General features: G+C 41.4%; 1 protein-coding gene across 17 annotated transcripts; it reads left to right on the top strand.

The window, feature by feature from the left end:
* The first annotated feature begins 305 nt into the window (after positions 1-305).
* On the top strand, positions 306-20,449 carry LOC101337070 (bromodomain-containing protein 8). Of its 17 annotated transcripts, none has more exons than XR_012330867.1 (24): positions 307-397; positions 1,474-1,570; positions 5,460-5,600; positions 6,548-6,617; positions 8,171-8,220; positions 8,454-8,576; positions 8,690-8,770; positions 9,192-9,256; positions 9,914-10,050; positions 10,591-10,809; positions 11,199-11,343; positions 12,190-12,399; positions 12,791-13,071; positions 13,421-13,873; positions 14,185-14,278; positions 14,481-14,527; positions 15,302-15,516; positions 15,705-15,797; positions 15,993-16,061; positions 16,653-16,830; positions 17,780-17,911; positions 18,390-18,434; positions 19,509-19,683; positions 20,071-20,449. XR_012330867.1 is itself a non-coding variant. In XM_073802567.1 (23 exons), exons 1-23 carry the CDS (start codon positions 379-381, stop codon positions 20,128-20,130), a joined length of 3,024 nt encoding a protein of 1,007 aa, XP_073658668.1. In that variant the 5' UTR covers positions 309-378; the 3' UTR covers positions 20,131-20,449. The 17 variants fall into 17 exon arrangements, 9 of the variants coding, with proteins under 9 accessions (XP_073658672.1, XP_073658668.1, XP_073658669.1 ...); XR_012330868.1 differs by having other exon boundaries at positions 310-397; positions 17,807-17,911; XR_012330873.1 differs by lacking the exon at positions 10,591-10,809.
* Positions 20,450-20,551: the final 102 nt, after the last annotated feature.

Raw genomic sequence — 20,551 nt, 5'->3', positions numbered from 1 at the left:
ACCGGGAAACTGCTACGGCTTGACCTCTCTGCTCTAATGCAGGACGGGTTACCAACTGTCGGAGTTTGGAGTTGGGCCCACTGGAACTCCGGTTTATCAGTTTTTCTTGAACCCTAGGCATTTCTTTTCTAAGAAGCCTAAAGGCAATCCTTACGCTTCAGTCGCCATCCTCTCACAGGAGACCTAGTTTAGGGCGCTTGTTCATCCTGGGGTGGGGGGGGGGGTGGGTTGGGGTGGGGGTGGGGGGTGGGTTGGGGTGGGGACTACATTTCCCATGACACACCGCGAACAAACACCGGAACTCGATTTCCCAGAATCCCGCGGGCTTTAGCCCTACCAGACGGTCTTCCTTCAGGGGTTGGAGACTTCGGGGCCAAGATGGCGACCGGAACGGGCAGTAAGTAATTGTGCTGCTCTTGTGTGGAAGGTGTTTGTAGAGCCAAGGCCAGGCAACAGATTTCTGTCACGCTCTTAGAGAGTAGGAGCAATGATTTGCCTGAGGGCCCAGGGCCGTCAAAGACCTGCCCTCGACCGGCGTTGTGAAGGCCAATGGTTGGGGGCCTAGAAGCGTAGAGTCTTGTGTTTCAGTAAGGCCGCGGAGTTTTGAGAGAAGCACCTTAGGGAGTTCTTGTATGTTTGGGCGCTCCGCGGAGTGAGAGGAAAAAAGGTTCCTCAGAGGCTCGGGCGTGTGGGCAGACATGTTGTCCACACAACAGCTATATGGAATGGCCGGCGTCTCAAAGAGTCGTTTTCTGACGAACGTTTGTGAGGCCTGTACTCACAGAGAAATGGGGTATCTTAACCGTGAGCTTTTTCTGCCACTGGGGGGAAATTGCATTTCGTGCATCTCAGCCATTTCCCCCTGTTTCACGGAGTGAAAAGGTTTTTTAGGCCCAGCAGCTAAAGGGTAGTGGGTGTTCCTGAGAGAAGTAAACAAGTTTATGCTAAGAAGGAGGTGGGGCAGTGCAGGGTGGGGTGTGGGGGTTGGCCGCTCGGAATCCTGGGAAATAGCCCTTGCGTCCAAATTGGAATAAAGCATTCTTGTTTGGCTACGCCGCGGGGCATGCAGAGTCTTGGTTCCCCCAATCCGGGATCCAACCCGTGTCTTCTGCAGTGGAAGTACAGAGTCTTAACCACTGGACCGCCAGGGAAGTCCCTGGAGTAAAGCATTCTTAAAACTGGGTCTCTGGGGAGAACTGCGATAAATTAATGACTCTTTTTTTAAAAAAAAAAACAGAGTAACCATGGCATTTGAAGAAAAAATGTTTTGCCATATACTCAGTGCAGTTCTCATGCAATGAATAGGCATCACCCTAGTGGTGGTGTTTACTAGAGAGGTGAAAATCAAGATTTGGTGATAGTGGCTCACTTTGTCCTTACAGGTTGGGATGTTCTGTGTTAGGCTTTTAGTCCTCCCTTTGGGGCTTAGAATTAGTGTCTCAGTGGTTGTCTCCAAGTCTTCTCTCCTTTCAGAACATAAGCTGCTGAGTACTGGCCCTACAGAGCCATGGTCCATCCGAGAGAAGCTGTGTTTAGCGTCTTCCGTTATGAGGAGTGGAGATCAAAATTGGTAAGGTATCTGCTTTCTTGGGGATTAGAAACTGTCGGGTATTTTTTTTTTTATGCCGGTGGATTCCATAAGTTAACCTTTAAGCAGCATTTGTTTTTTAACAGCTTTATTGAGATATAGTTCACTTACCATAAAATTAACCAAGTATATTCACAGAATTTAGTATATTTGGAATTGTAAGACCGTCACTAGAGTCTAATTTTAGAACATTTTAAATACCCCTGAAAGAAGCCTCTTATCCCTTAGCAGTTATTCTACAGTCTCCTCTTTACCTCTCTAACATCTCCCCTCCCCCTTCCCCACCAACCACTCATCTACTTTGTCTCTCTATAGATAACTTACTTTGGACATTTCATGTAGATAGAATCATATAGTTTGTGGTTGTCTGTGACTGGCTTCTTTCACTTAGCATAGTGCTTTCAAGGTTCATTCATGTTGGAGTACGTATCAGTACTTTATTCCTTTTTTTTTTTTTTTTTAATATTATTTGGCTGCATTAGGTCTTAGTTACAGCATGCGGGATCTTTCGTTGTGGCGCGCGGGTTTAGTTGTCCCGCAGCACATGGGATCTTAGTTCCCTTGCAGCACATGGGATCTTAGTTCCCTGACCAGGAATCAAACCCTTGTCCCCTGCATTGGAAGGCAGATTCTTAGCCACTGGACCACCAGAGAAGTCCCCTTTATTCCTTGTTTTGATTAAATAATAGTCCCTTGTGTGGGTATGCCACATTTTGTTTACCATTTGTCAGTTGGTGAACATTTGGGTTGTTTCCATTTTTCTGACTGTTATAATTAATGCTGCTATGAACATTTGTGTACAAGATTTTGTGAAGAGGTGTTTCCAGTTGTCTTTAAAGAGTGGAATTGCTAGATCATATTGTAATTCTCTATTCAACTTTTTGAGGAACTGCCAAACTAGGAAGTGACCCCACTGTTTGACATTCCCACCAGCAATAAATGAGGGCCCCAGTTTCTCTGCATGCTTGACAACATTTATTGTTTTCTTTTTTCGTTATAGCTGTACTAATGAGTATGAAATGGTATCTCATTGTGGTTTTGATTTGCATTTCCCTGATGACCAGTAGTGTTGTTGAGCATGTTTTCAGGTTCTTATTGGCCATTTGTATGTCTTTTTTGTAAAAATGTCTGCTCAGATCCCTTGGATTATTTTTCATTATTGAGTTTTAAGATTCTTTATATATTCTGGACACAAATCCCTTGTTAGATAGATGATTTGCAAATATTTCTCCTGTTTTGTGTGGTGCCTTTCTTTGGTATTGTTGATATCTGTTGGTATTGCCTACAGCACAAAAGTTGTTAGTTTTGATATGAGTTTATTTTTTCTTCTGTTGCTTGTGCTTTTGGTGTCGTAGCTAAGAAACTGTTTACGTCTATATTTTCTTCTAACAACTTTCAACTCTCCACATTTAGGTCTTTGATCCATTTTGAGTTAATTTTTGTCTAGGTTGTAAAGCAGGAGTCTCTTTTGCATGTAGGTATGCAACTGTCCCAGGACTCAGTATTTGTTGAAAACATTATTCTTTCCCTATTGAATTGTCTTAGCACTCAGTATTTCTTTTAAGTACCAGAAAATAGGACTGTGTGTGGTTTCCAATCTTTTTTGCTACCAGGACATACGCTTTCATTTTTAACATTAGTCCTTTTTTCCCCCCTCTTTTTTCCCTCAGGATCTAAGGACACCTTTTAATTGTCTTAAGTGTTCAGATTACTTAATATACAAATTTGCATTTGTATGGTGTATCTCTACTACTTTAACCATTCAAATGAGTTTACCAAAGCACCATTGCTGGTCACACTTAACACTTAAACAATTTTATGTTTTTTGTTTGTTTGTTTTTTCGGTATGCGGGCCTCTCACTGTTGTGGCCTCTCCCGTTGCGGAGTACAGGGTCCGGACGCGCAGGCTCAGCGGCCATGGCTCATGGGTCGAGCCGCTCCACGGCATGTGGGATCTTCCCGGACCGGGGCACAAACCCGTGTCCCCTGCATCAGCAGGCGGACTCTCAACCATTGCGCCGCCAGGGAAGCCCCTTTATGTATTTTTCAAATAAGTTTTCAAAGATGAAACCAGGATCTTCCAGGTAGCAACTGTTCTCGAGCTGGTAAATCCTGCGACAAAACGAAGCACACTAATTTGGTAAATCTCAGATTGAACTTAAATATAACTCAAATATAAACTGAACTCATTTTTAAACGAAATACCAAGTAAACTGAATTGAAGTAGAATCTAATCTGTATATTTTCTTATATTTTTATATAAAAAATAGTAGAACACTTAAGTAAAACTTTAAAATTTTAAATTGTATTTATATTTTGAGGAGGTACTTAAGTCATAAGGTTCAAAATTCAAAATGGTTGGGACTTCCCTGGTGGCTCACTGGTTAAGAATCCACCTGCCAATGCAGGGGACACGGGTTTGAGCCCTGGTCCGGGAAGATCCCACATGGCGCGGAGCAACTAAGCCTGTGCACCACAACTACTGAGCCTGTGCTCTAGAGCCCGTGAGCCACAACTACTGAGACCGTGTGCCACAACTACTGAAAACCGCGCACCTAGAGCCCATGCTCCGCAACAAGAGAAGCCACTGCAGTGAGAAGCCTGTGCACTGCAACGAAGAGTGGCCCCCACTCACCGCAGCTAGAGAAAGCCCGCGCGCAGCAATGAAGACCCAAAGAAGCCAAAAATAAGTGAAGAAATAAATAAAAATTAAAATGGTACACAGTGTTTTCCTCCCATCATTGTATCTTATCTCCCAGGGTTAGCAGTTTCTTGTGTGTTTCTCTGCCATTAAATTTGTATACATGAACAAATAAATATTTTCTTCTCCCCTCTCTTTTTTAAACACAACTGGTTATATATTATGCACAGTGTTCTTTACCTTGTCACTGCTACATTTTCTTTAACTTAGTACTGTATCTTGTAGACCCTTGTATATCTTCATATGAAGATCTAGCTCATTTTTTTTAACAGCTGCATGATATTTTATGCAGTACAATAATTTATTTAACTAGAACTCTGTTGATGGACATTTGCTCATATAAATATAGCCTTGAGTAGTTATGTATGAATTGTATCTAAGATAAACTGAAAGTAGAATTATTGAGTCAAAGAATATATATGTTTATAAAATTTGGTAAGTATTTCAAATTGCTCTACTCAGAGATTTGTTTCAATTTATACTCCCATTGGTAATATGTCATAGTACCTGTTTTTCTATGGCCTGGTTCATAGAATGTGGTGTTATGTATTTTTGATCTTTGACAGTATAAGATCAAACTTTGAAATAGTTCTCATATCTTTCATTTGCATCTATCCTATGATGAGTGAAGTTAAATATCTTGTGTTGAAGAGCCACTTTTATTTCCTTTTCTGTAAACTGCTTTTTCCTGTTTTTCTGTTTGACTATTAGTCTTTCTCTTTGACTGGGGGTGGGGGGGTGGGGTGGCTCCTTATATATTAGGGAGATTAGCCATTTGTCTATTTTGAGGTGCATTTTTTTAAACCACTTTGCTATTTGGCTTTGCTTAATGTAATATTTTTACATGAAGGGTTTTAAAATGTAGTCTATTAATAATTTTCTCTTATAGTTCCTGGATTTTGTGACATAATTAGAAAGTTCTTCCCTAGTCTGAGGTTATAAAATCTCCTTTGATTTCTTCTAGTACTTTTATGGTTATATTTTTTAAAATATATAAATCTTTGATCGATTTGGGGGCTTTTCTTAGTATAAAGAAAGGTGTAATTTACGGATCAAACTTTATTTTTTGCTGATAGCTATCCACATAACAATGTTAAAGTAAATTTTTTTTTTTTTTTTTGCGGTATGCGGGCCTCTCACTGCTGCGGCCTCTCCCGTTGCGGAGCACAGTCTCCGGATGCTCAGGCTCAGCGGCCATGGCTCACGGGCCCAGCCGCTCTGCGGCATGTGGGATCTTCCCGGACCGGGGCACGAACCCGTGTCCCCTGCATCGGCAGGCGGACTCTCAACCACTGCGCCACCAGGGATAAAGTAAATTTTTAATAAAAGAAAAAACTCTGAAACCATTATCCCAACACAAAATTCAAAACTTTTTTGTTTTTAAAGTTGTGAAATACTTCAGCCACATTGAAAAGTAGGGAGAGTAATAGAGTGCCCATGTATCTGGTACCTGCATTTAAGAAATCTTAATATTTTGTCATGTTTCCTTCAGATCTTTTTAAAGAAATAGACACAGTTGAAGCCCCTTCACGCTCTTGCATCAAACCATTTCAGTCTATTTTCATTTTTGCCTGTTTCTTCCTTTGTCTTTATACCTGTAACTTTTTAAAAAGTCATATGAGTGCATCATAGCAGAAAATTGTGTCACCTTTTTTCAGTTAATATTATGTTATAAATACATTCTGTATCACCATATATTTTATATTTCATAGTTATTTTTGTGGGTTGTTTAATATTTTCTAGAGATGAAGTGCCATAAGTTAAACATCCTCTTGCAGGCATTTAGGAAAAACCTAACTGTTCATCAGTCTGGTCAAGTCTACATGGTGCTTTCTTCCTGGTGCTTGCTTCTTTTGTTATTTTCTTATATTCCTAAGAGTTGTATTAATAGATCAAAAGATAACTTTTGGGGGCTGGAATATTTTATAGATTGCTTCCCAAATGACAGATGTTTTCTGAAAGAACCAAGATCAACATAAAAATATTTTCCCAAATGAACAGAAATGGTACTTTACTAGGTCCTAATAGCTTCACTTCACTCAGGAAATACATCATGTAGGAAAACTGTTTAGCAATGACGCTTTCCCTCTAAAATGACTTTTCAGTAGCTGTGTCATTTTCCATAGTCACATATTGCAGAATATTTCCCAGTGACAGTTTTTTACTCCAAAGTTTGTACTCTAAACCTTGAACTCTCAGTATACCTTCTCTCTTTTTTTTTCAATTTGGTATGTGATAAGGCTTTTCTAATTTTGTAGGGTATCAGTTAGCAGAGCAATCAAGCCCTTTGCAGAACCTGGCCGCCCTCCAGACTGGTTCTCTCAAAAAGTAAGTTCCCAAGTAAACGTTCTTTTAGAGCACTTTTTGAGGTGTGAAGTGGGTTCCCTTCCAGGTCCTGCCTTTTTTGTTTTTGGTCTTTAAGTATCTTATTTATTTGTTCTTACGTTTATTTCTTTTTTAAATTTTATTGAAGTATAGTTGACTTACAATGTTGTGTTAATTTCTGCTGCACAGCAAAGTGATTCAGTTATACATGCATATATTCTTTTTCATATTCTTTTCCATTATGGTTTATCACAGGATATTGAATATTGTTCCCTGTGCTATACAAAAGCACCTTGTTGTTTATCCATCCTGTATATAATAGTTTGCATCTGCTAATCCCAAACTCCCCATCCTTTCCTCCCCCACACCCCCTTCTCCTTGGTAACCACAAGTCTGTTCTCTATGTCTGTGAATATCTTCTTTATTCATTCACTTGTCGATGGATATTTAGGTTGTTTCCATGTCTTAGCTTGGCTATTGTAAATAGTGCTGCTATGAACATAGGGTTGCATGTATCTTTTCAAATTATAGTTTTGTCTGGATATATGCTCTGGAGTGGGATTGCTGGATCATATAGTAGTTTTATTTTTTGTTTTTTGAGGAATCTCTGTGCTGTTTTCTTCAGTGGCCGCACCAATTTACATTCCCACCAACAGTGTTAGAGGGTTCTCTTCTTCTCCACACCCTCTCCAACATTTATTATTTGTAGACTTTTTAATGATGGCCATTCTGACCGGTGTGACCAGGTCCTACCATTTTAATCACAAGGCTTTTGTACCATGAAGAATAGTTTGAGAATACTTTTCCTTTTTCTCAATATTTGCAGATCCATCCATGTATGCCCACACTATTACAAACTATTCTTGTCAGTGTAGCATAACAGTTAAAAGACCAGTCTTGTACATTAGATGGATCTGGGTTTTTTTTTTTTTTTTTTTTTTTTGCGGTACGCAGGCCTCTCACTGTTGTGGCCTCTCCCGTTGCGGAGCACAGGCTCCGGACACGCAGCCTCAGCAGCCATGGCTCACAGGCCCAGCCGCTCCGCAGCATGTGGGATCTTCCCGGACCAGGGCTCGAACCCGTGTCCCCTGCATTGGCAGGCAGATTCTTAACCACTGTGCCACAAGGGAAGCCCTGGATCTGGGTTTAATATGACTCCACTTGAAAACTTTGAACCATGAGCCTCAGTTTTCTGATTTGTAAAATAGGGATAAAAGTTGATTCAGGATTGTTGAAAGTATTTAGTTGAGGTAATACCTAGAAAGCATTTAGCACAGTGCCTTGCATACGGTAACTACTCAGTAGATATTAAGTATAAATATTGGCTCTTAGCTTGTCTTTCCTCAAATAGACAAACTCCCGGCCAGAAGACTCCCTTTTCTGTGTTATGGTATTGATTATTTTGAACTAATTTGATTGCAAAGTAATTTGTCCTCCTAGAAGCTACTCCTACCTTAAATATAGCTCCCCTGTCTAAACCTTAGTCTAATATGTTGAAACTTTGAAAAGTCATTTCTTTTTAGGCTTACTCATCATATTTTCACTTTTTTCCATAGCATTGTGCTTCCCAGTACTCAGAGCTCCTAGAGACCACTGAGACCCCAAAGTGAGTACAAAGCCAGGCACTTGAGCCAAATCTCTTTAGTGGAGAATATTTACTGTGGAAGTCTGGTTTTTTTATGTTTATATCATGGTGTGATAAAAGTTAGAAATTATCTCTGGTTAGATGTTGGAGAAGGCTCAAAGAAAGCAAGTGGGAGTAGGAAAAAATGTTCTCTTATTCAAATGTGTTTTTTTTGTTTTGTTTTGTTTTTGTTTGTTTTTTAAATTTTTCCATAGACGGAAACGGGGTGAAAAGGGAGAAGTGGTAGAAACCGTTGAAGATGTCATTGTTCGGAAACTGACTGCTGAGCGAGTTGAGGAACTAAAGAAAGTGATAAAGGAAACCCAGGAAAAATATAGGTACTTATCAGAGAATGCAAAATGGTTGGGAGAGACAAATCGGCCTGGCTTATACTAGTCAGAATTTTTTAAATAGATTAAAAAACCCAGTCTACCTACCTCTCATCCTACAGACGGCTGAAAAGAGATGCAGAACTAATTCAAGCTGGGCACATGGACAGCAGACTGGATGAGCTTTGCAATGACATTGCGATGTGGGTTATATTATACTGTTCTTCCATCTGTACTCCTTTTTCTCTTTTTATCCTCTTTACTTCTTAAGTAATCTGGCTTATTTCCTATGTCTGCCATCCCTTTAGACTTGAGAGATTCTGGAAAGGGAAAGCTGCAGAGTGGCCTGGTGGCGGGGAGGGGGTAGTGAGTCCTAGAAGGTAATGTGATAGAATATTTCAGTGTGAGAACATAACTTAGTTCTAACTTAAAAGTGGCTCTAGTTTGCCTGGGTAAAGAACTTGGTAGTTAGGCAGTATACTCAAAATTCCCTATTTTGCTGATAAAGATTTATTTTTTAGGTTTTTCCTCTAGAAAGTGCTAGCCTGGCAAAAAAACTTCCCTGTGAGGGCACCGTGAAGGAGCTACAGCCAGCTAGGATCTAACCCTTATTTTCCTCTTTAGGAAAAAGAAATTGGAGGAGGAGGAGGCTGAAGTAAAGAGGAAGGCTACGGATGCGGCTTATCAGGGTAAGGTGAACCTAGTGACTGTTTAACAATTTGACTATACACTACTGCCTGACGATGACAGTTGAAGACTGTTTGTTAACACAGAATCTACTAATTCCAATTGCATGCTTTTCTCTGTCATCTTCTCTCTTACTAGAATAAAAACGTCCCTTTATGTCCAGGAAGAAACTCTTAGAAAGTGAGCTCTGATGAGATCTCACTAGACCTTGTGTTCTTTTAAGACACAAAAGCCTGATAATAACATATTGAACATAAACAAGGTTTTAGAAGTCAAAGCCCGTAAAAAGATTGAGAATAACTTAGTCATTGGATAAGGGGAGGAACTTCAGCATTTGTAATTCTAGGAATACATGCTTTGAGCCATTCAGGTCTTTCCCTCTTGTTAAAAGCAGAATCTTAAGTTGTTGAAGAGGATATTGAGGGATGTTTAAACTACTTTCCTACTCCAAGGACCTTTAGGGTACACAAGTTTGCTTAGGGTGAGAATTGCTCATAGGAAAAATTAGGCTAAAAACTTGTAAAGAAAGCTTTCTAATCCAGATTCTTAATGCTGCCTTAGTAATGTAACATCCCTATTTGTCCTTTACTATATAATAGCAGAGTCTAGCTTTATTTATTTAATCTTGAAGACAGAAATTGTTCTTTTGTATGTTCTAGCCCGTCAAGCAGTAAAAACACCCCCTCGGAGGTTACCTACTGTGATGGTTCGCTCTCCTATAGATTCTGCCTCCCCAGGAGGTGATTATCCACTTGCCGACTTGACTGCAACCACTATGGAAGAGGCCACCTCTGGGGTGAGTATATTTCCATCCACAGGAATTGATCAGCAAAGGGGCAGTAAGCCAGCAGAGAGCTGAGTGATGAGGAAACCACTTTTGGCTTAGAGGCAATTTCCTCTCTTGGTCTGAATTCTAAAGACATAATTTACCATGTTCTGTGCTCTAAGATAAGAATGGACCTAAAAACATTGAGGCTTTTGACATTTTTGAGATAGGTAAAAGACTAACTTAAGGAATTACTTGTAAGTGTACTGGTCTTATGAAATTCCTGCTGAAATATAGGCTGATTTCTATGTAAATATAATATTGGTAGTGGGTAAGGAGTTTATAAAAGGCAAATTGGGTGGAATGATTGAGTCACTTTGGGTTTGAGTGAGTAGAAGAGAAAAAATTGTGGGGAAGAAAGGTGTGGTTGAGAGCAAGACGGGTAGAGGGTTTCTGGGCAGTTCCACTCAGGACTAATAAAGTAATAGGTAGACACACTAACCCATCCAGATGAGTAGGGAACCTTCCTGAGTTTGAGAAGTCAGATAAAGGTTCTCTGTTGTCTCTTAGGTAACCCCTGGGACTTTGCCGAGTACCCCAGTCACCTCGTTTCCTGGAATTCCTGACACCCTTCCTCCAGGCTCTGCACCCTTAGAAGCCCCCATGACCCCAGTAACAGATGATTCACCCCAGAAAAAGATGCTTGGACAGAAAGCAACTCCACCCCCCTCCCCTCTGCTGTCAGAGCTCTTGAAGAAGGGCAGCCTCCTGCCTACTAGCCCCAGACTGGTATGGAGACTTCTGTGGGTGTTTGAGAGCTGTGGTGATTAAGTAATTTGGAAGGGAGTGCCTGGGACCTAAAATATAACATGGAAAAAAAAGTTCAAAAGAGGAAGAGATCTCCTAGTTAAATGTTAATTTAAAAACACAACAAAACAAAATAGTTGATAGTATCCTTGGGTCCTGAGATATCTGAAGCCATAATTATTTTGGTTCTCTTCTCCAGAGAACTCTTGTCAATAAGTTTTGAAAATCAGAGTTTCCCTTGGGTCTGAAATCATTTTCTTTGGATATTAACTTTTAGTTTCATGAAGTTTGGCCAACTGCTGGAGCTTTTTTGGGAAGTGGTAATAAAGGAAAGCTTGAGTGTAGCCTTCACCTCTATTCTTCCCTGGTAGGTCAATGAGAGTGAAATGGCTGTGGCTTCTGGCCACCTGAACAGCACAGGTGTCCTCCTGGAGGTAGGCGGGGTCCTTCCCATGATACATGGTGGGGAGATGCAGCAAACACCCAACACTGTTGCAGCCTCCCCAGCTGCCTCAGGTAAGTCACTACTTTTCCATTGTCGACTTTATTTTAGAGATGTTGAACATGGCATTGACTGCCCTTGGTTTCTAGCCTTTGTTATTAATCAACTGTGAATCCTAGATTTAAAGCCCAACCTTGGAGCTACTTTACCTGTTAAACCACGTGGTGCTCGAAATTGTAAATCCGTGTCATCTTCAAAATACTGATTGTCCTGGATGACCACAGCGTAGATACTGAATGAAAGGAATAGTGAAGTTAATGGTGAAGGTGCAAAAATCACAAAAGGGTGCTAGGGATACCTGAGACTATAGCATAGGCAGATAAGATTTGGAACTAGAACACTAGACTTAAAGAGTCTCAGGCCTGCCACACACTGGTTTTGTGACCTTGGATAGGTAACTTAATTCTTAAGCCTCAGTTTCCTCTTAATTAATTGCAATATATATACTTCACAAGGATGTAGTGAGAATTAAATGAGGTAGAAAACGTAAAGCAAAAAAGAGTTTTAAAAATTGCCAAACATTTGATTTTAGTATTTGAGTGGTGTTAAATTTGGGTGGTTTATAGCATGCTTAACTTCAGCAGAAGGGACAGATTTATTCATACCTTTTTTTTTAAATTACCACTCATTTTTCATGTGAGTTATGTATTCTAGTGCTTTGAGTCATTCCTAACTTGGCAGAAGATCTTAAGTAAGGTTTGAAAAAATAAGGATATAGATAATGAGCTTATTTAACAGAGGAGTTACTTTCATCCTTTGAGACTAAAAATTTTCTTGGTTTGAGTCTTAAAGTGGCTATTGTTTGCTTCTTGCTCATGTGCTTTCTTCTTACCTCGTTTGTGTACCTCTTTGTCTGTTAGGTGCTCCCACTCTTTCCCGGCTTTTAGAAGCTGGTCCTACACAGTTCACCACACCTCTTGCTTCCTTCACTACTGTTGCCAGTGAACCTCCAGTTAAAATTGTGCCACCCCCTGTAGAGTCTGTGTCCCAAGCTACCATTGTCATGATGCCTGCGCTGCCAGCACCATCCTCTGCTCCGGCTGTCTCCACTCCTGAGAGTGTAGCTCCAGGTGCGTCCTTGACCCACGCCCTGAGCAGCAACTAGATCCAAAATTTCATTTTGAGCTTCAGTTAGAGAAAGGCGACCAAGAGCATCAGCTTCTGTTCTCTGTGGACATGTGCATCTTTATTCTTACAAAAACAAGGATGTGAGAAGAAGTGGGTGGGCATTTATGTGTTGGGGCAAAAGGGCTAAGTGTACATATATGAATGGGCTTGAGAATGTGTTTTCACCTTTCTAGATAAAATTGAGGAGAAGAAAACATGGGCAGATGTAAGATAACTTTTACTGAGCTTAAGTGTATGGGTGCTTGACATCTGTCCACAGCTTTGGTGTGATCTCCAGGTGGGCAGTTGGTACCAAATAAGCTTCTGAGATGGTTTTCTTTTCCTGTTATTCAGTGAGTCAGCCTGACACCTGTGTTCCCATGGAGGCTGTGGGGGATCCACATACTGTGACTGTCTCCATGGATAGCAGTGAAATCTCCATGATCATCAATTCTATCAAAGAAGAGTGTTTCCGGTCAGGGGTAGCAGAGGCCCCTGGAGGATCAAAGGCTCCTAGCATTGATGGGAAGGAAGATTTAGATCTGGCTGAGAAGATGGATATTGCTGTGTCTTACACAGGTGAAGAACTGGACTTTGAGACTGTTGGGGACATCATTGCCATCATTGAGGACAAGGTAACTATTCAGCAAAGCCCCAAAGAATGTCTCATGGGTCCTACATAGGCTTCTCTCCTCAGCCTCTCCTTGCTTCTTGTGGTAAGAATTACATAAACAACTCTCCTGCTTCTTCCCATCTCTATCTCTGTAGTCCCAAAGCCCTTTGATGCTGACATACTAGTCATCTACGCAGCCTTTCCTATGTTACTGGTTTGCACCAGACAGGTACCTGTCCATTGGTTGCTTCTGCTACATGGAGAAGATGGAGAGAGAAGCTTCAGATTCAGGCCATCTCCATTTGGTGCTAATGAATTGAGGGACTTGGGTTTCTTTTTGTGGCTTCAACAGTGTTTGTATTATGGGACAGGTAGATGATCATCCTGAAGTGCTGGATGTGGCAGCAGTGGAAGCAGCACTGTCATTCTGTGAAGAGAATGATGATCCCCAATCCCTGCCTGGCCCCTGGGAGCACCCTATGCAGCAGGAACGGGACAAGCCAGTACCTCTCCCTGCACCAGAGATGACGGTCAAGCAAGAGAGGCTGGACTTTGAAGAAACAGAAAGCAAAGGAATCCATGAACTGGTGGACATCAGGGAACCCAGTGTTGAGATCAAAATGGAACCTGCAGAACCAGAGCAAGGCATTTCAGGGGCTGAAATAGTATCTGGAGTTGTTCCAGCCACGAGTATGGAGCCACCAGAACTCAGGAGTCAGGACTTAGATGAGGAACCCAGAAGTACTGCAACTGGAGAAATTACTGAAGCAGATGCTTCCAGTAGGAGAGGCGATGAAACTCCAATTACAACAGTGAAGACAGAGGTATTTAACATCAGGGGCTTGGGGGATGGGGGCAGGGGGTGGAGGGTTATATCTTAGGTAAGAAGTGACATTTTAGGCCTTTGGTTTTCCTGTTGCATGCCTGAGTTCTGACATGTTGATGTGTCCAAAGCCCATAGGTATGATCAGTGCTATATATACTTAACCCTGTTCTATTAAGGTGACCATTAGAATCATATTACATGGGTAGGAGGACTTAGAATTTCTTGTATAGTCTCATTATCATTGAAGAATAATGTATAAGCTGTAGTGATTTACCAGGACTTAAGGTATTTGTTCTTTTTGGTCTTCAGGCATCCCCTGAAAGCATGTTGTCTCCATCACATGGCTCAAATCCCATTGAAGATCCTTTAGAGTCAGAGACTCAGCACAAGTTTGAAATGTCAGGTAAATAATAAAGCCAGGAAATATGTACTCTATAACTAACTTTAAATCATTTGCTTTGGCTTCTGAGGGATTTGTGGGTTGTGGGCAAGTAGAGGAGGTAGAATAGGTCAGCATGGAAAGGAGAGCTGCAGGGGACTATTGTCCATAGGAAGGGGAAGGCTAAGGTGGAAAAATCTTCAGGTAGTCTTTCTCTCCTCTGCAGACTCATTGAAAGAAGAATCAGGGACTATTTTTGGAAGCCAGATAAAGGTATTTCAGACTTTTCTTTATTCCTCTTGCTGTGTGACTAGATTTCCCTATAGCACTACCTTTTAATGAATTTCAGTAAACTCGCATCATTATTCTCTGAGATGAGACTGGTTAAGGAGTTGCATGGGGAAAAGCTGCAGTGGACAGTTAGGCATAGTGGGAGTACTATGGCAACAGGTGCTTCCTAATTGAAAGAGTTTGTGAATATCACACAGACCTTTCTTTGCATATAATGCACAAAGAAGCTTTGATACATCCAGAGTGATTTGGAGTGAGTAGGGATATCAGAGCCAGGGAGAGCATATAGAAATCAGATTATTAATTATACTATTCAGAGAAAGTCATCCAAAGTTTTCTTATTAGAATTACTAAAGCAGTAGTAACAAACAGACTTAATGCGATGTGAGCTTGCTCCATCAGATGAGACACAAAATAAAAACTATTTTTGATAACTTTGTACCCAGGGTCAGAGTTCCTCTCAAGAGCAAGGGGAAAGAAGGAACGCCTCTTAGCTTAGTCTTAAGTAAGTAGCTTTTTTTTTTCTTCCTTTTAAAAAGATCCTGGGTCTTATTCTTTGTCCAGGTTCTAAGTTACTTGATCAGTCAGTATCTTTAAGTAGATGGTAGTATAAGTGATAGAGGGCTCAGTCAGGAAACAGTGTGAGGTCATTTTCTAGAACTGATCTAACCCAAAAGACAGATCATGTTTAATGATGCTTTGCTGGATAGCTTTGCTCTCCTTTCCATTTGTTGACTGGAGCACACTATGTCTAAGGATGCCCCAGGTGAGGATGAGGAGGAGGATGGAGTCAGTGAAGCAGCCAGCCTAGAGGAGCCTAAGGAAGAAGATCAAGGAGAAGGCTATTTGTCAGAAATGGATAATGAGCCCCCTGTGAGTGAGAGTGACGATGGCTTTAGCATACACAATGCTACGCTGCAGTCCCACACACTGGCAGACTCCATCCCCAGCAGCCCTGCTTCTTCACAATTGTGAGTATCTGCGATTCTTTCTTTGAGGTCAAGGCAGTGAAGGTGAGAAGTAGGAGAGGATCTTTTCTTTAGTCTTACTTTTTCATCTTCTGTTTCTTGGCCTGGAACAAACATCTGACAAGAAGTAATTAAGACACATTTTTTTTGGACTTATGCCAAGTGGGACTCCCATATTTCTTTTATTTCAGCTCTGTCTGTAGTGAGGATCAGGAAGCTATTCAGGCACAGAAAATCTGGAAGAAAGCCATCATGCTTGTATGGAGAGCTGCAGCTAATCATAGGTGAGTGGGCTTTACCAAGTAGTAGGAACATTTTCTCCTGCTCCTCTTCATTGTTGATAATTAGAAAAAAGTCTGAGTATGCTTATACAGGACTGATGGCGTTGGCTCTTAAACCTTCAGCCGCTTAGATCAAGTTCCCTCACCTGTGCTTCTTGGAGGATAAGTCAGTAATTGCACCATATTCTTTTTGGACAGGTATGCTAATGTCTTCCTGCAGCCTGTTACAGATGACATAGCACCTGGCTACCACAGCATTGTACAGAGGTAAGCCATGATCCATTCAGCATGCTGACTAGGCCTGAATTGTAAGTTGTCCAGTCTTAGTGGACTTTTTTTTTTTTTTTTGCGGTACGCGGGCCTCTCACCGCCGTGGCCTCTCCCGCCGCGGAGCACAGGCTCCGGATGTGCAGGCCCAGTGGCCATGGCCCACAGGCCCAGCCGCTCTGCGGCATGTGGGATCCTCCCGGACCAGGGCATGAACCCGTGTCCCCCATATTGGCAGGCGGACTCCCAACCACTGCGCCACCAGGGAAGCCCCTTAGTGGACTTTTGGTTTAGACAAAGTTTAAAGCAGATGTTTTTGATGTAAGTATGACCGAGTGCTAAACTAATTTTTTCACTGACTGGATCACTGAGTCTAAAAGAATTAACCCCCTTTATTACCTTTCTCAGTACTTATTATATAGGCTGAATTTGGTTTTGGGGTTAAGTACTTGTTTTAGGGCTTGGTGTTTGAGTCCTGGTAGCTGGGACTAATGGTATATATGAGGAAATGCATACGGTAATAGTATATTCAGAGATCAGTGGAGTCCTTTTCCCCTCTATGCTCCCATTTCCTCCTGCTCTGTTTTTTAGGCCTATGGATTTGTCAACTATTAAGAAAAACATTGAAAATGGACTGATCCGCAGCACAGCTGAATTTCAGCGTGACATTATGCTGATGTTCCAGAATGCTGTGATGTATAATAGCTCAGACCACGATGTCTATCACATGGCAGTAGAAATGCAGCGAGATGTCTTGGAGCAGATCCAGGTACTTTGAGGATCCTGAGAATTTTAAAATACTCAAGAGAAGGATTTGTATTGATGTTAGGAAGGGGTGTTGTGGTTTTTGCTTGGAATAGCCATCAGGGACACAGGAAGATACAATTTTGTTCTTGCTGGATTCATGATGATTTTCTCATGCTGGTTTGGTAAAAGAGTTGTGAGGGAATATTCTGCCTTTCTTGGGCAAATATCTTGTTTACTGAAGTTTTTTAATAAAATTTTTGTGAAATGGTGAATGTATATTTTTAAGTGATATGAATTATGTACATGGTAGACGATCCTTTTCATTGCAGGGAACCTACTTCTATCCTGTAGTTACATTACCAGGCACCCTTTGGGATATTGAACTTGGAGGGATGTTGTCTATCTCTGCAGTCTGCCAGTCTACTTAAATTGCTTACTGATTACTTAAATTGCTTTGGTTCATCTAGTTTTATTCTCTCTCATTCTTAGAGCATAGAGATTTGTTTTTTAGGATTTTTTTAAAAATTGAAATATAGTTAATTTACAGTGTTGTGTTCGTCTCAAGTGGACAGCAAAGTGATTCAGTTTTATATCTATGGGGTTGGCTAAAAAGTTAAGGTTTTTCAGATAACATTTTACAGAAAAAAATCCTAGCGAACTTTTGGCCACCCCAATTTTTTATGTATATTCTTTTCAGATTCTCTTCCATTATAGATTATTACAAGATACTGATTCCCTGTGCTATAGAGTAAGAGCATAGAGATTTTGATGCTATATTATAACAACAACAAAAAATTAGAGCTATTTGGCATTTTCCGATTCCTTAGCATGCACAACTAGAACTAAAACCTAATGTGCTAAAACTCCTAATCATTCAAGACGTATTTGAATGTTGTTTGCAGAACAGTACTGTACTCCTATTTACAAAGCCTAAGGTGTCTTCATTCTTCCTTGATGGATCAGGTCTCTAGGGCCAACTCTGTTTCTTCTCCCTACAGCAATTCCTGGCCACACAGTTGATTATGCAGACATCTGAATCTGGGATCAGTGCTAAAAGTCTTCGAGGGAGAGATTCTACCCGCAAACAGGATTCTTCAGAGAAGGTGAGGAGACCAAGGAAGAGCCTGTGTGCCAGTGTTCCAGTGATAGAAGTTTGAAGCATCCAAGGAACCTTATGTTACTACTTGGTACTTCCAGGCTTCTACATTCCAATGGTATACAGACATAAAGATTTTAAAATGGTAGTTGTTTGCTCCCATCCAAACACTGAAGAAACCTGCTGTGACTGGAAGACCCAGTCACATGGGAGAAATTGTGAGCTGAGTGCATGAATTATTATCTCCTCTCGGAGAGTGCTCACAAGGTGGGAGAAATGACATAGCTTGCAGCATTTGGGGACCATCAGTTCCTATTCCAGAGGCATAATGGCCAGATTGCTTTTGGATCTCTTTCCTCTTATTCTTGAGTTTAAAAATTTTTGTCTTTGTGTGTGTGGTGCTTGTGTCTCTGTCCTGAGGTTTGGGGTGCTTGCAGCTGAGAGTTTCCGTGGAACCTGATCAGTGTTTGTTTGTCCTCTAACAGGACAGTGTCCCCATGGGCTCTCCTGCCTTCCTTCTCTCTCTCTTTGTAAGTATTGAATGGCTGCAAGGGGTGGTATTGCCACAAAGTTTCTCAGCTCTTGCTGGGGGTGGGTGGCAGAGGGAAATCGAACCTGCAGACTGTGGCAATGTCTTAAACTTCTGTTTATTCAAGTCATCGAATAAGAAACTCTCTCTTCTGCACTCCTGTCTTTCTGCATGTGTGTGTGTGTGGGCTGGGTAGGGACCATTTATGACTTCACTGAGCTGAAATGAGGTATTATTGGTAAGGATCTAGGATGCACCTTCTCCTCATTTCTTGACTGCACCTTTTGACAGTTCTTTTCTTACAAATAGAAGATTGCTCAGAGCAGTAACTGCTAGCTGGCTTTTAAAAAGTGTTCCTCATACCTACAGATACTCAGCACATGGGTTTTTTCTTTTCCTCTAATACTAAGTTGCAAGAGTGATGACTGATACACAAACATTCAGTAAAATTTAAGATAAAGATCTCAGTAACAGTGACCACTACATAACAGTAGTGGCTGGTGGAATTAGAGATAAGCTTAGTAAAGCTAGCCTAAAGACTTCTAATCTTTTCCTCTGTGATTTGAACAATACTCTGACTCTCTGTTGTTCATTATGAGGCACTAAGTCATGATGTAATGGAAGGATATCAGCCTAGAAAACCACATGATCTTAAAACTCTGGATTATCTCTTGGAGCTTTGTTTTCCTCATCTGTGTGCTGGAGGTAATATAATGAGGTGCCTGTCCAGCGTACCTCACAGGGATGTTGTGAGGATAAAATGAGGATAAAATGGCTTGAAAAAAAAAAGGAAGTGTTATACAAATGCAAGGGTGGTATTTTTATACTTACTGTTGCCTCAAAGGCAACTTGTGTTCATGAGATCTAAGAATTTTAGAGTCCTTGCATGTTAGAAATGTAAAAATGGCCTGGCCCAGCAAAAGTGTTCACTAGCTCATCTTACCTACAGGCCTTAGTCCGTACCACAGTCCGTAATCTCCATTCTTTCCTACTGGCCTGCAACAGTGACTCTGAATCCCCAAGCAATTGGCTGGTTGTTGCAAGGCTGGTTAATAGAATCTTTTATCTATTGAAGACAGCAAAGTATTGCACAAGAGGAAGGAGCTGGGCTGCAGGGAGAGAGCAGCAGATGGAAAGAAGCCTTCTGATTGTCCTGATCTCACGGAAAACAACTCAGGAGGTGCTAGGGAACTAGTGCCAGGGTCAGTCTGCAGGAAAGGCCTTTCTTATAGGGATCAACAGCTGGACAGGTATGTTAGCCAAGAATCTCACTATCCACTGCCCTTTCTGACTCTCCCACCCATCTTTTACTCTTCCTGTTCCTTTGCACATGATTTGGGGCCCGGGTGGGATGACTGATAGTCATTCTGTGGGACCCCAGGTGAACTCCAGTGACCTCTATGGTGGGCAGAAGCAAGGTACTCTGTCCTACATTTCCTCTCACACACTACTACCAGGTGCTTTTTAGCCCGCTCTGTGGGAAGACAGATAAATGCCCCTCGTTTCCTGGATTTTTCTGCTGATTCTCCCCCCACTTCCCCCCCCAAAACCAAATCCCCAGCATTCTTGTTGCACCTTTTCTCTAACCTCATAGCTAACTCACTCATGCTCCCTGTCTTTGTCTGCCTGTCATCTAGGATGGGGGAACCAGGGGGCGCCGCTGTGCCATTGAAGCAGATATGAAGATGAAAAAGTGAAGCCCCAGAGTATCTGCACTGAGCTGAACATGAAATAGAAGTAAAGATAGAGCTTGGGCTTGTGGAAGTTCCAGAAGTGGAAGTTACAGAAGAGGAGGTGTCTGGGCCACATGACATGAGCTGGAAAAAATCTCTCTCAGAGAGCTGGAGTAGCACAATTGCCTGTTTTAGGGCAAAAATTATGGGATGTGTTAATGTCCTGATGTGTTGCTAGCAGATTGTAGCTAGTTTGTACTGTCTTGTGAAGTGTACAGACTTAAAAAAAAAACAAAACCTGTGAAGTGTATGTGTACACAATAAACTCTGAAAGAAAAGAAAACTCTAGCCTTTGGTGTGTTCTTTGAGTGTGTGAATGTGTGTGTGAAACTTGTGATTTCTTCTGTATAGAAACTTGCGTCATTTGTGGGAATGAGATTGTTGG

The sequence above is a fragment of the Tursiops truncatus genome, chromosome 3 (genome assembly GCF_011762595.2).
Source record: "Tursiops truncatus isolate mTurTru1 chromosome 3, mTurTru1.mat.Y, whole genome shotgun sequence".
Lineage (NCBI taxonomy): Eukaryota > Metazoa > Chordata > Mammalia > Artiodactyla > Delphinidae > Tursiops > Tursiops truncatus.
Note: the sequence above shows the minus strand (reverse complement) of the source record. Positions and strands in the feature narration are given on the sequence as shown.